A 14,110-nucleotide genomic window follows, 5' to 3' on the forward strand; every position below is an offset into this window, starting at 1 on the left:
CACTAGCAGCTGACATTTACTTCAATAGGTTCCACCACAACGCCGAGGGAAGTTGGTAGCCTTAGAAGGGCAGAGGCATACACATAGGCAACTCTTTCCTCCAACACTTTAAGACTGTAAGCCTATTCCATCCCCAGGGCTGAAAGTGCACACAAAATGGTCACCTGTATACAACGCAGCAGGAGCATTTTTTTAAAATCAAAAGTATTTATAATCCACCCTTCACCTAAAGGCCTCTTCAAAATCAAACACTTCAATATCAAACTTAACCATAAATCTAAAAAAGCATAAAACAACCCAATACAAAATACAAAACAAAGATTGAAAAGCAGCAGGACCAACCAAAATTCACAAATCCCTTGCACACTTTGCCCCTCCACAAGGACATAGGAAAAGAGGTGCATTGCCATCAAAATGAATGTGGTGGTGAGACAAACCTCAGAAGAGAGGGTAAAGTGGAGAACGCCCCACCATGGGCCCCTGTACCACAGTGCTTACTTATTAGGCATGGGAACCGTCAGCAAGGTTTCCCTGGCAGATCTGGAAACTACGGTAGGAAGGCATGACAGCAGAATAACATGAGCACAAATGTAATGCTTGCTGTAGAGTGCATGTCGTGAGCTGGCTGCAATTCTGCCTGCTCACTCAAACAGAGGACTTTCCCAGCACTACTGCCTATGACATACAGGTATTGGAAGGTGACCAGATGAGAAAACTGGCCAATCCTGCCCAACTCAGAAACAAACAAGTTTCATTGCCAGTTCAGGAGATTGGAAAAGGCTAAATATATGTAGTGATTGAGGGTGGGAACCAATAAAAACCACAGGAAGCAGCTACCTCACTTTGCCTAATAGTAAGATCAGCTTTAGGGGACCCAGGTGGCGCTGTGGGTTAAACCACAGAGTCTAGGGCTTGCCGATCAGAAGGTCGGCGGTTCGAATCCCTGCGATGGAGTGAGCTCCTGTTGTTCGGTCCTAGCTCCTGCCCACCTAGCAGTTCGAAAGCACGTCAAAAGTGCAAGTAGATAAATAGGGACCGCTCTGGCGGGAAGGTAAACGGCGTTTCCGTGTGCTGCTCTGGTTAGCCAGAAGCAGCTTTGTCATGCTGGCCACATGACCCGGAAGCTGTCTGCGGACAAACGCCGGCTCCCTCGGCCTATAGAGCGAGATGAGCGCCGCAACCCCAGAGTCGGACACGACTGGACCTGATGGTCAGGGGTCCCTTTACCTTTACCTTTACTAAGATCAGCTTTGCCTGATCTGTTTGGTTTTTTTATTCTTACAGCTATTGCAGGCTAAAACAGAGAATTAGATTGGCTGAGAGCCTTGGGATAAATGACTCTCTGTTAGTTCATTTCCCCTTTGCTAAATAGGGACTGTTTCAGGGTTGGGAAGATGGATGGATGAGATACTGGTTGTTTAAAGGTTTGTACATTTAAGCTGTTTTATAAGCACTTTGTCATCCTTGTAATATATATCTAACACGAAACACAGCATTCTGCATGAAAGCTGAATGATACTGAACAAGGTAATGATGTGTGTTTCTGCCAGTGCTCAAGGTACAGTGTTACCTCAGGTTAAGTACTTAATTCATTCTGGAGGTCTGTTCTTAACCTGAAACTGTTCTTAACCTGAAGCAACCACTTTAGCTAATGGGGCCTCCCGCTGCCGCTGCGCCACCAGAGCACAATTTCTGTTCTTATCCTGAAGCAAAGTTCTTAACCTGAAGCGTTATTTCTGGGTTAGCGGAGTCTGTAACCTGAAGCGTATGTAACCCGAGGTACCACTGTATATCCATAGCAATATTATTTGAATACAATACCAGCAATGCATTGATTTAAAAGCAGTATTTTCTGCCTGTCATAGGTGATTGTGGCCCTCCACCAGTCATTCACAATGCAGTCCCTAATAAGAATATTGAGGGTGCATCTTTCCCTCCAGACTCAACGGTAATTTACAAGTGTGTGGGCAACTTTTTTAATATCTATGGAAAAATAGATGTTGTAACATGTCTTCAAAATTCATCGTGGACACACATAGAACAGTTTTGTGTGGGTAAGTTTATTTTTTTAATGTACCTATCCTTGACATATTGTTATGGGAAAAAGAGGGGGTTGTTTTTGGCTTTTTAAATGACTATTCATTTTAGAATCAAGGATGGGATCTTGTTTAATTCGTGTATTGATGGATTTTAAGCAAATGTTTTATACCCCATTGTTCTACAGGTTCTCAGTGTGTCTTACAATTGCATTGCTGCCGCCATTTTCCCTGCCTCTGCCACCGACCGCTGCTGCTGTGCCAGACGCAGCAGTGGCTCCCACTTTGACTGTGCCAGCCTCAGCCACGCCGCAGCCTGGCTGGCAGAAGGTTTGCTTGGTCCACCACCAAGCTCGGTGAGCTGGGCTAGGCGCTTGGGCTCCTCCCAGTTGTGCATGTGTGTGATATCACAGTCACGCATCGCACCCCACGCGAGTGACATCACAGGTGAGCCCCATGCTCATGATGTCACAGGTGCATGGCATGGCACTGAGCCCCTCCAATGTTGGGCCTCTTGTCACCCCTCCTCACTTTCAGGGTGAGAGGAAGTTAGGGTTATTTCCTGGACCTAAGTTAGTTGGATACAACCCCTTATTGTGTGTGCCCTCCAAAATATTCTGCATACTGGTATGTTGAGGTTTTGCTAGAGCAGATATACCTAACGTTTTGAAATAAAAGGAATGTGATATGCAGGCCTGGACTCTTTAAAAAGCAGTGTCCAAGCTGATCTCTCCCTCGCTCTGTACTCCACCTTCCCGGAGGTTTTCTTTCCCCGATAATGCTGGATGAAGGTTTCTTCACAACATCTGAGGTTCGCTCTCTGACCGCCTCCGAATCAGAGAGGGGGGTTCGGCTGTCAGATTGCGACCTGACTGCCTTAAATAACTGCTTCTGAATATTATTATATTTTATATAAAAAATAAAAAGATACATATATTTTAAAAATATTGGCAGATAAAACCACATTTTCCTAAAATTCAGCTAAAACTCCTTGGAGTGACTCTCAGTTCCTCGTTGAAATGGCAGAGTAATACCTGCAACCCACAAATGGCTCAGCAATCAGAAAGGTATTACCCTGGCAGCAAAATGCCGACAGTGCCAGTTGCTCTTTATCTAAATTGTCTGCATTTGTCACGTAATGCAGTATTGCAATCAAAAGGTTCAAAAATCAAAAGAAAAAGTCTCTTTCTCTCTGTCAAATCCTTTCCAGCACATTTTCCCATTCTTTTGTCTGCTTTTGTTGCCAGGCAGTTGCATGAGCCCACCAAGGTCCGCATTTGCTCAATTAAAGAAAGGGCAAAGGAAGGATTACTATCCTGCCAAGACCACTGTGGCCTATCTCTGCCGCCGAGGTTACGACACTATCCCTGAAATAACTCCTGTTATTACTTGTCGTGAGAATTACACTTGGACACAAATCCCAGATTTTTGTAAAGGTCAGTATCTTGTTGCAATTAACTTCAAGATCGCACAGTTGAAATCTTGTTTTCATCTGTAATATGTTCAGAAGAGTATGATACTGTACCGTCATACCTCAGAAGTTGAATGGAATCCATTCCGGAAGTCTGTTCAACTTCTGAAACATTTGACTTCCAAAGTGCGGCTTCTGAATGGCTGCAGAAAGCTCCTAGCCCTTGGAGCAGGAGAAAATAAGCTTGCTTCATCCTCTATGCGGCATGACAGCTCTTTAGCTATTTGAATATGGCTATCATATCTCCTCTCAGTCTCTCTTTTCCAGGCTAAACATACCCAACTCCCTGAACTGTCTCATAAGGCTTGGTTTCTTGACCCTTGATAATCTTGGCTACCCTCCTCTGCAAACATTACAGCTTGTCAATGTATTCCGTAGATGTTGGTGCCCCAACCCTGTATCAGCATTCTTGTTAATTTCTTCTCACTTAAAGGACAACTTTTCTAACACTGTAAGGGGCTGCTTCTTGAAAACATAGGCAGATCGTAAGCTTTCTTAGTTACCCTTTGAACCTGGGGCATAATATTTGATGAATCAAATTGTCAATGAATGCCATATCCATATGATCCTAATATGCTAATCTCACCTTTCTTTAGGAAAACCATGTGGTGATCCAGGAAAACCAGAACACGGTGATGCTGTTATTCTAACTAATTTCCTGTATTTGGCAAAAGTAAATTTCACATGTGAAGATGGGTGTGTGTTAACTTGGCTCTGTTAGCAAGTCTTAATTAATACATAAAAATTTATGGGTGAATTCTGGAGAACAAATCTGTAGTTTATCTGACTTTAAAAAAACAATTTAAGAGTTGAGGCAATCATGCCATTAGTACTTTCTTAAAATAAACTTCAGGAAAGCTATGTTATGGTAGTAAGTATGATACATTCCTATTTACTCTGAGAGGATGAGGTTTTTCCTCAGAAAACTGGAATAAGCAAACCAAACGTGGTGGATTGCAAAATAAACCAGCTCTGAACTTCCTTGTCAACTATTTCACAAAGGACCTGGCAGGAAGAATGCAATAAAATACTTTCCACAAGTGTTGAATATTCTACATTCTCCAAGTGGAAAGTAATGCTCTCCTCTACCCACTTTTTCAAAAAGTTGCTATTCCGAAGAATTTCGGCACCTAGAGTTTGAGAAACTGTTTGTTAATCTAACAGAGTTAAGGGTTCTTGGCTCTGCCTTATTCTTGTGTTGGGTTTATTTTGCAAATTTATTATCAGATGTTTAATGCTAAATTGCATAAGATTTACTGTATGATATTTTTTTACATATCATTATTTGACAGAGACAGCATCAGGTTTTGGGAGACTTTCAGCCAACTTTAATAGGTCTCGTAACTGTCCAGGAGTGGCAGAGCATTGCCTGATGATACGGAGGGTAGCACAGAGAAGCAGAATATCAGAAGCACTTGCTCTGTGATGAGGAATTCTATGATGAACCATACATGGACCCATTTGCACTGTCCATCTAAAGCAGTATAAGTCCTGGAAACAATGGTTTGTTAAGGATTCTGAGCATTGTTAGGAGACCCCTTTCAAAGAGCTACAATTCTCAGAGTGGTTTAATAATCAATTCCTCTTCCTTAGAGAATTCTGGGAACAGTAGCTCACAATAACCTTTATAAACAAAGATGATAGAACCTTCATTTATGGGGAATAATATGAAAAACATTTAAACTGCAATGCAGTGACAATAAAAATCTTTCTGTTAGGATGCACAGCTAACTTCTAATTTGCTTGATATCGGAAAAGTGTGTGTTTCAAAATTATGAGCTATTAAAGGAACCACTGAAGAATTATGTACAAAGGTGCACCTTGTAGTTTTCCTTTTATTTAGGTACAGATTAAATGGATCACCTACTACTCAGTGTCAGTGGAAGAAAGATCATGTTGAATGGACCCACAAGCCTCCAAAATGTCAACGTAAGATTCTCTTGTGACAGATACCAGATTAATTAGGACTGACCACCTTATATTGAGCCACCTAACAGCAGCTAAAGTCTCCAAGGGGAGCCAAGGAAAAGCCATTATTCTTCATAGAAAAAAATGCCAATAGACTCAAATATCTGCAGTAAGAATATGAGGATGCCATATTCTTCTAGCTGGCATGCTCATCTTCTTTGGTTCAGAGTTGTTTTTATGTATATGGTGTGTGTCTATATATGCTTGATAACCACAGAGAGTATTAATTGCATCACTCATGTCATAGGCCATAGAAACTGACAGCCCTCAGTTACACTAGATTAAGGAGTAGCAAAAGCTTTAAATTGTAATGTTTTATAAGAGCAAGAACTAAATATGCCTGTATGTGCCTCTTATGCAGGACCAACTGAAGAATCCACAGAAGATAGAACTACAAAGACAACAGGTTAGAAACAAATTATTTAATTGCAATAGCTTGTGTGGTCAACACAGAATTATTATTTTTAGGTTTTATTGGGATTATGTTGTTATTTTTGCTTTTTCTGCAGTTTGTTCTAAAACCTGTTAATTCATTTGAGAGTTTTTGATTATTACCATTTAAAGCAAAAACTTTAAATCCATCTGCCTGTGCCTCTTATACAGGGCAAACTGTACCACCACCAAGAGGTAGTGCTACAAATAATAAAGGTAGGAAAACTTTTTTTCATTTCAATACCTAGCATTGTAATTGCTTGTGGTACTAGTGGTTAATTCAGAGCTTTTATTAGGATTTCAGAATGTTCTGTTCTTTTTGTCTTGTCCTGCAATGTAATTATTTGAATACCTGTTACCGGTAACTCCTTGGAGAACTTTGATTATTACCATGTCCTTAGTGTTGGCATCTGATCTATCTATCTATCTATCTATCTATCTATCTATCTATCTATCTATCAGATTTAGCATAGTGTGCCCTTGCAAACCAGCTCAATATGTGGCTTGTTGCTCAGAAACAAAAAAGAAGCGGTAATGAGGGTTCAAGCATAGGCTAAACTATACAGAGGTATGAGCTTCCGGCGGCTGGCGCCATGATGGATGGTCGTGGGCTGCTTCGGCTGCGAAGCACCCAGTTCATCCCGGGGGTCAGGAGCCCTGCAGCCGCATAGCGGGGCTTCGGTTGGGGCACGGGAAGAGCGTCCCGTGCCCTGGGCTCCCCGGCAGTGCCCGTTGTGCTCCGAACCCTTCCCCCGCGCCCCCTGTAAAGGGGGAGTGGGGGTGAAGGGACCACGGAGTCGGGCTTGAGGGGAAATGCCCTAACCGGGATGTTTACATGCGGCGGCAAAGTCCGTGATGAGCGTCTCTGTTCTACCTGTCATTAAGGAGTTGCTAAGAAACCAGAAGCTGTGAGTAATTAACTGACTCTTTGTATTCCGGGAAAGCTCTGGGATTAAGAAGAACAGGCAGCCCGCCTCTCTCCCTTCGGGCGGTGAAAGAAATTAACTCTTTAAGTGACTGCTGCTACAATAATCAATTGAAAGTATTTGGAACTTGAAAGTTGAGTCTGTTGAGATCTCCTTTTGGGGGTTAACTGAGGAAAAAATATCTCCATTTGAAGTTTTGGTCTTTATACCCCGGCATCGGAAGAAATGGCGGCGATTTGGACTTGCGTAGGAAAAAATTGAGACAAAGGAAGGAAAGACAGGAAACGTAACTTGATACCCACCTCCCCCCCCCCGAAGATGTGGGACTTTGCGCTTACGTTGGCACTGAAGGACTGGGAGGATGAGGAAAAGCTTACTGTCTTTCAACTGGAACTGCTTGATCGAAAACTAAGAGCCTTGAGTGCGATTATAAATGGAAAGAATTTGTTTTCCACAGAGGAGGCTTTTCGAAAGTTTTATTCAATGGAAACAGACTTTTGCAAAGAGCTGGAAGGATGGTTTGAGATGGCTGAGCAAATCCGAATGGAACAGGGGCCGATTTCAGGGGGTGGCAGCAGCCCTGGAACGGAAAGATTTTTAATATCCAGACTCCGAGGTGGCAGCCCGGGGTCAAGGGACATAGAATTAAGATTTCTACAAGAAGAAGAAGTATGGCACAAAGGCACGGAGAAACTCAGAATGGAGAGGATGAACATCTTGGAGCTCGATGCAGGGTTTGTTGTGGTTGCAACCTGGATCTGTGGACATTTAGAAGAATATAATAGGAGATTCGGTTCTGGTGAAAGACAGGAGAAGATAATGGACAGAAGGGGAGTGGGTTGAACTAATTAATGTATAATATAGATGGTCTGCCATGGCATCCGAAATCGGAGTGTGAAGTCTGTTAATTATAAGTTTATTTTATATAAGTAAGGAGATATTGAATTTAAGTTAAAAGCAGCATGATAAATGATAGAAGAAATAAGTTTAGCTGTAAGAATATTTGGTTAAGTTTTAGGTTACAATGCAAAGATTAAGATAAAGGTGTTTTTGTGTTTTTAAGTAAAGTTAAATTTTTATAGAGAAAAGTTGTTAAGCAAATAGTGTATTGTTTTAAAACCGAAGGTGTATAGGCGGGGGAAGTCAAACGTCAAGATTTGGAACTAGAATTTTTTTTTTTTCAGTAAGGTATACAGATAAGAAGAAGAATCCTGACATTATATGTATTTGTATTTGTTTTGATATTTGTAGGTGTGGGGGTTGGGTTTGTGTTATTTTGTGAAAATGTCAATAAATTCTGCTTAAAAAAAAAAATAAACTATACAGAGGTATACCTAGGGTTCCTTGCAGCATTGGCAAGCAGCTGTATTGGCGTCCATCCCCATCAAAAACACTTTACAGCTATAGCCACATTAGAAACTACTACATTTTACGCAACCCAAGTATTCAAAGCATCCAGAGTGAGGGCGAGGGGAGAAGGGTGAAAAAAATCTTATGCCTTTGTGCTGCAGTGTGAGAAGTATGGGAAGCTTCTTCTGCGTTTGATCTTGCTGCGACAGCGGTGTCTAGGTCTCTTATAATTTCTGCTGAGCATGAGGCTGCTAGTTGTTAATAATCATGTGATAATGTTTGATTTATTCTGTTTTCAGTTTTTATTGTTAACCTGTCTTATTTAATGTCTGTTGCGTACAGCCCTGGGACCCTTGGGTGAATGGTGGAATATAAATAAAATAAAGTAGAAGACTGAGTTAGACTTTTGGATTCCTCTTAAGAGCTTGATTATGCAATGAGGGCTTTTCTTTTCCTTTTTAATTTTTAAAAAAGGAGTGGAAGAGTATTTACACAGCTAGTGAGATTACCCACCGTTGGTGATGAATGTAAAGGTATGTAGGGTGCAAGAGACATTTCATTTGGGTGCTATTGCATTTACCAGTAGGTGGCATATGGCTTCATGCATGGTGCTTTTTCTCCTCAGAGTTTGGCATTGCAAAATAATAGGGGTTTGGGTGATTTGACTACATTAGGAACAAAGTGGAAAGTAGTGCATGTGCATATTCTCAAGATCCCAGGTCTGCTGAATAAAGTGTGGGGCTACTCTTCCAGCCTAGATTAATGAAGGCCAAGTGTATACCACAACTTTGTCTGGTGACTATCCCTCTGCTTGGTACACCTTCTGGAGCAAAATGAAGGCTTTGGAGTCAAGGTGCTAGGGAAATAATCTGAAATCTTAGTATTTTAGTTGCTTTTGTGACTTGTATCATATAGTTGGGAGTATTTATTCATGTTTCCCATTTGCTACCCTCTTGTGCTAAAATCCTTCCACACATCTGTGAATCTACTAAGTGAAGTTCTTGAGATGAATTAGCTAGACTGGTTTTGATGTGTAGTTCACTGGTGTATTCAATGTGTAGTGCTATGTATAATAATTGGGGAACTGCACCTGGTGTTTGGATGTAGTGTTACTCAATGCTCAGTGCCTCATATGTTTTCAAAATCTGCAGTTTTGTCTACATGTTATTTGATTCCAATGTGGTTGGTTGGCTGCCCTTGCACAGTGTTACAATGATAGAAGCAATAATGTGCATTGATTTTGGAGTTTCTTTTACAACGTTTCCTTTACATTGAAATATCAGTGAAAGTGGTTTCAAATACAGTACAAGCTTTATACTGTACATGGAGGTATTGGATTGATGCTGCTGAGGCCACAGGCATTCTTGCTTGTTCATAGAGTCATAGAATTGTAAAGTTGGAAGAGAAACTGAGGGTTATCCAGTCCAATCCTCTGCAATATAGGAATCTTAACCAGTGTTTGTAGCAAACAAGGGAGCTTAACTATAAGGAGACCCACAGCATATTGACAAACTACTTGTTTTATTTAAACTTATCAGTTGAGGAAAACATTATACAGAGCTACATGAATGTGGCCTACCTGTGATCGTATTGTTCAGAGGCTGAAATCAGATTTGATCTGTTGCCGTAGCTGCATACTAATTTCATTTCCAGCCTAATGTACTTTGTAGTAGGGCTGTGTTTAGTGTGTACCAAGCACTTTGATACACTTGTTTTCTGTGTTTGCGTTTGTGTGTGTGTGTGTATACTACACCAGAGAACACAAGTGGCACATCATTAAATATATTAAAATGTTTTTGGAAGAACAATCTATTGAGGCACTACAGAGCGTGGTTTTAAAAAGAGATCAATGGTGATAGATGCTTCTTAATCTGGAATGGGGATTAAATTGGGCTGCTCCATGTGCAGACACCAGATCCTCCGACAAACTCCTGCAATCCTTGTTCTCCCCTGGTAACAATCTCTCTCCCTCCCTCCCTCTCTCTCTCTCTCTCTCTCCCCCCCCCCCGTGTTTGTGTGTGTGTGTGTGTATTCGTATATACATAAAAATGGAACACTGACATCATGGTGTGGTTTACACGGCTGCCAATAGGAGGAGGAGAGGGTTAGAAAAACCTCTCTCTGGAGTGCCCTCCCCAATTAAACCCGCCTGCAGTGAGGTTTAATGGAGAAGGGAGGCATGTCAGATACTGGTTTGCCAAATGGTTCTCTGAAGCGCCTCCTTCTTTAAAAGGGGGCGGGGCTCAGAGTGAGGGACAGGGCATGCTGTGAGGGTGTGTGTGTGTGTGTGTGTGTGTATGTATTCTCTCTAAAGCGACACTGCCCATGTTTACTGCTTTGAATCAGTAAGTCAGGATCATCTTAGCAGATTTGGTCATATAATGAATGATATCTCCTTAAGTAACATGTCCCTGCATTACACATGGCCTTTGAAAAACATTTCTTTTTTATTTTATTTTAAGGACCACAACTTCGAACTCTACTTTATATTTGTAAGTTATCTTATTATCCATTTGTTTGACTCTAATCAGGCATTTCTTTAACTATGATTGAAATACTTTACAAATAGTACTGTAAGTTATTATGTCTTCCTCTGATTTTCTTTTCCCACTAGTGTGAGAAAATAAAACTTTACTGAATAGTGCAGTATGAACATACTGTTTCTTAAGAGGAAAATCCATAAGAAAGAGTCATATGGTAGTCACCGATAAGAAATTATGTGGATACTCCCTCCCCCTCCCAAATTGTGCAGCTATTGTGCCATAGTGAAATGGCATCTCAAGAATGTAGAGAATGTAGAGTCACTCAAGAATGCAGAGTAAGACTAAGGCAGCATAGAAGCCAACTCCTGGGGGCCATGGGAGTTTCGGCCCCCACAATAAAATATTTGAGGGGGCCAGGTCCCTGCAAATTTGATGTCCATTCCCAGGGCTGCCTTAAGTGGTGCGAAGATCCCTCCAGCGCCCGCCCCCCATTTCCCAGAGTTGTCAACCTTTTTTAGGCGGGGGACCCCCAAAGTTGTTGACCATTTTTAGGAAAGGTTCCCCACGGGGGTGCATAGCGTGCAATGAGCATGTCCAAATGGCGAGAAGGGGTGTGTGCGGGGAGGGGGGGAGAGGAATACTTCTGGAGCCATTCCTCTCCTGGCCTCCCCACAACTCTCGCACAGAACCCTCCAATCTCCTCCCCGCCTCTCCTGTCACTTCCCAGTTGCAACGGCAGCCATGCAAAGGCAGAGTGGGGAGATGGATCCCCCCCCCGCACCCCGTTGCTGGCCAAAGGCTCAGCCTGACTGCCTGGCCACATTGCCTGGCTGGGGGAGAGCAAGGAGGGAGGGAGACTGCCAAGGCAGCCAGCGACGGAGGCACTGCTCTCGCTCGCTCGCTTGCTGTAGCCAGCCAGCCAGTCAAGCCCGGTGCGCAAACACAAGGGAGGCACAGCAGAGCATGCAAGCGGGATCCCAGAAGGTTATGGATTCGCCAGGTCCTGCGTCTCCTCATATGCATAGTCAAGATTCCGATTGCACGCTTTGCTGCACCTCGTGTTTGCATGCCGGGTTTGGCTGGCTGGCTGCATGGGGGCATGGCGCACGTCCCGGGAGGGCGTGGGGCACGCCCCTGGGTCCCGGACTCATAGGCGCGCACCATGGTGCAGGGCACCACTAAGCCTAATGGGTAAGACTCCTCTCCATTCCCATTCAAATGGTGTGTGTGTGCACTGCATCATGTGATCAGTTATGGAGGGCAGGGCTTATCTGGCCCTCCACAATATATTATTCAAGTGGGCACCCCTGCAAGGCCATAGTTCCCTCAAAATGTCAATGAACTGCAACTTCAGTCATCCCTTACCGTTGGCAATGGTGGCTGGGGCTGATGGAAGCCAGAGTCCAATAAGATCTGGAGGGCATCACCTTGACTATCCCAATATAGAATGTCAGACTTTTCATAATATCACAGTGAACAATTTACATTTGTAGTGAAAATCTGTAGATCTATATAGTGAATGCACACACACAAATGCTTTCATCTCTGTCGGGGGCTTGAATTGAAAGCAAAGTGTAAACTTTGCCACTTAGTAATGATAATATTCTGGTTATTTTCCTTTTCAATATTATTGCTTGTTTTCTTTTTTAGATTAGGGACTGGGCATTCTAGGTTTGTCCCCACCTTTTTAACAGTGGCTAAGTTTGTATGTAATATTAAACCATGGTTTAGCATTACAAGGACAAGCTGTAGTCACCCCAGGCTTACATGCTCCTCCTCCCCAATTTGTTCCCTGAGATTAGTGCTGCTAATTAAATTAGTTCTATATAGCACTTGCATTGTGGTAATACTTCATTTATAGTTTCCATCACCTTCTTTTCTCTCCCATCTCTCAGCACTTCTGGTTGTGGCAGTTCTTCTTACTGTTGGTATTATTTTTTTCCTAAAGAATGTTTTTGAAAGAAGGTAAGCTGGTCATAAATTCTTGTTTAGCACAATATTACAGTATATTCTGGCGTATCAGACTACTTTTTAATCCAGGAAAATCTTCTCAAAAGTTGGGGGTCGTCTTATACGCCGGGTGGAAAATCTGTGGTTGAATATATCTCAAACTCTATATTTTAACTGGAAAAGTTGGGGGTCGTCTTATACGCCCAGTCGTCTTATACGCCGCAATATACGGTAATATTCAACCCATTGCCAGTTTCTTCTCTGTAGCACCTTTGTTCAATCGTGTCTTGTGTCGGGGTCATATCTGGGGAGGGATGGTGTTTATAACGAAACAAACTTGACTCCCCCCTTCTTCTGAGAATCCTTACTGTTTCTGGACCTGATGCAGCAAGTGGTCCAAGCTCTTTGCCTTGCTTACCAGGCTCTGGGATGCTTTGTGAAATCTTGTGGGGCCATCTGAGTTTTCACAAGAACTCACAAGACTCTCCCAGAGCCCAGTAAGCAAGTCTGAGAGCTTAAAAGCTCGTCCCACACCAGGAAAACCACACACAAAAGGAGCTTTTAAGCTCTGCCTTTAATGCATTTGATTTGTTCTATTTCAACTGGCCGTCCTTCAACCACGTAAAGCTGAAATCACACGTCAAATGCTTGTGAGTTGCAATCGTACTTTTAAAAAAATCTGTTCTTAGGCCTTTCTAGACGCCTTAGGGTTTTTCTTCTTCTTACAGGCATGTAGAAAAGAGGGGGTGGAGAACAGCTTGTAGCCACTCATTGTAATAGTATTCTTAAACCCAACATACTGTACGGGATACATTGGAATACGGATGTGAGGGCGATCTGGCTGCGACATCTGTCACCCCACTGATCGCCAGGTTTGATTCGGCTGATCTGGCTGGCTAGGCGGGTGTCCCCTTCCTCCCTCACCGCTCCATGTGCGTCCCTCCTGAAGCTGCGCGCTCGGTGGAAGAGGACGACCATCCCAGATAGAAGGAGTGTACCATTCTTCGGTCAAGGGTATACATTGGAATACATTCCCTGACCTAGAGATAAGAATACCTCATCCTCTGCAAAAAATAGTGTTTACACAACACAGCAGAGCTGTATGTATTTGAAACCCAGCAAATAAAAGGTTAGACTACAATCTAAACACCTTATTTAGGGAGTAAGGACCACTGCTGATAGTGAAACTTTCTTCTGAGTAAGCATGAATTGTGCTGTGCTCTTAGTCATTCTTCTTCTTTATACGACTGCCTCTTTCTTTTGCTCGTTCAGCCACTCGAATCAATGAACTTTAAACCATGCAGTCTTATGGTCTGCAGAAATAGGAAACAGCACAGCTAACTTGAGCCTCCAAAGGTATTATTTATAAAGTCATTTTAATGTTAAAAATTAAATTAAGTAGCAGTTGTGACTTTGGGAGGAAGAAGGGATTATCTTTGTTCTTCTGACTCTGGAATCATACATGCTCCTGCACCTTTACCCTTCCCAAAATGG

At 42.6% G+C, this 14,110-nt stretch overlaps 1 protein-coding gene across 1 annotated transcript in view; it reads left to right on the forward strand.

Annotated features, from left to right (window-relative positions):
• Positions 1-14,110, forward strand: part of CR1 (complement C3b/C4b receptor 1 (Knops blood group)) — a 97,211-nt gene that overhangs the window by 3,277 nt on the left and 79,824 nt on the right. The window contains exons 2-7 of the mRNA XM_033153971.1: positions 1,866-2,054; positions 3,284-3,472; positions 4,104-4,203; positions 5,351-5,436; positions 5,837-5,881; positions 6,079-6,123. Coding sequence (XP_033009862.1) covers positions 1,866-2,054; positions 3,284-3,472; positions 4,104-4,203; positions 5,351-5,436; positions 5,837-5,881; positions 6,079-6,123 — 654 coding nt within the window. The remainder of the gene's footprint in view (positions 1-1,865; positions 2,055-3,283; positions 3,473-4,103; positions 4,204-5,350; positions 5,437-5,836; positions 5,882-6,078; positions 6,124-14,110) is intronic.

The sequence above is a fragment of the Lacerta agilis genome, chromosome 6, assembly GCF_009819535.1.
Source record: "Lacerta agilis isolate rLacAgi1 chromosome 6, rLacAgi1.pri, whole genome shotgun sequence".
NCBI classification, from domain to species: domain Eukaryota; kingdom Metazoa; phylum Chordata; class Lepidosauria; order Squamata; family Lacertidae; genus Lacerta; species Lacerta agilis.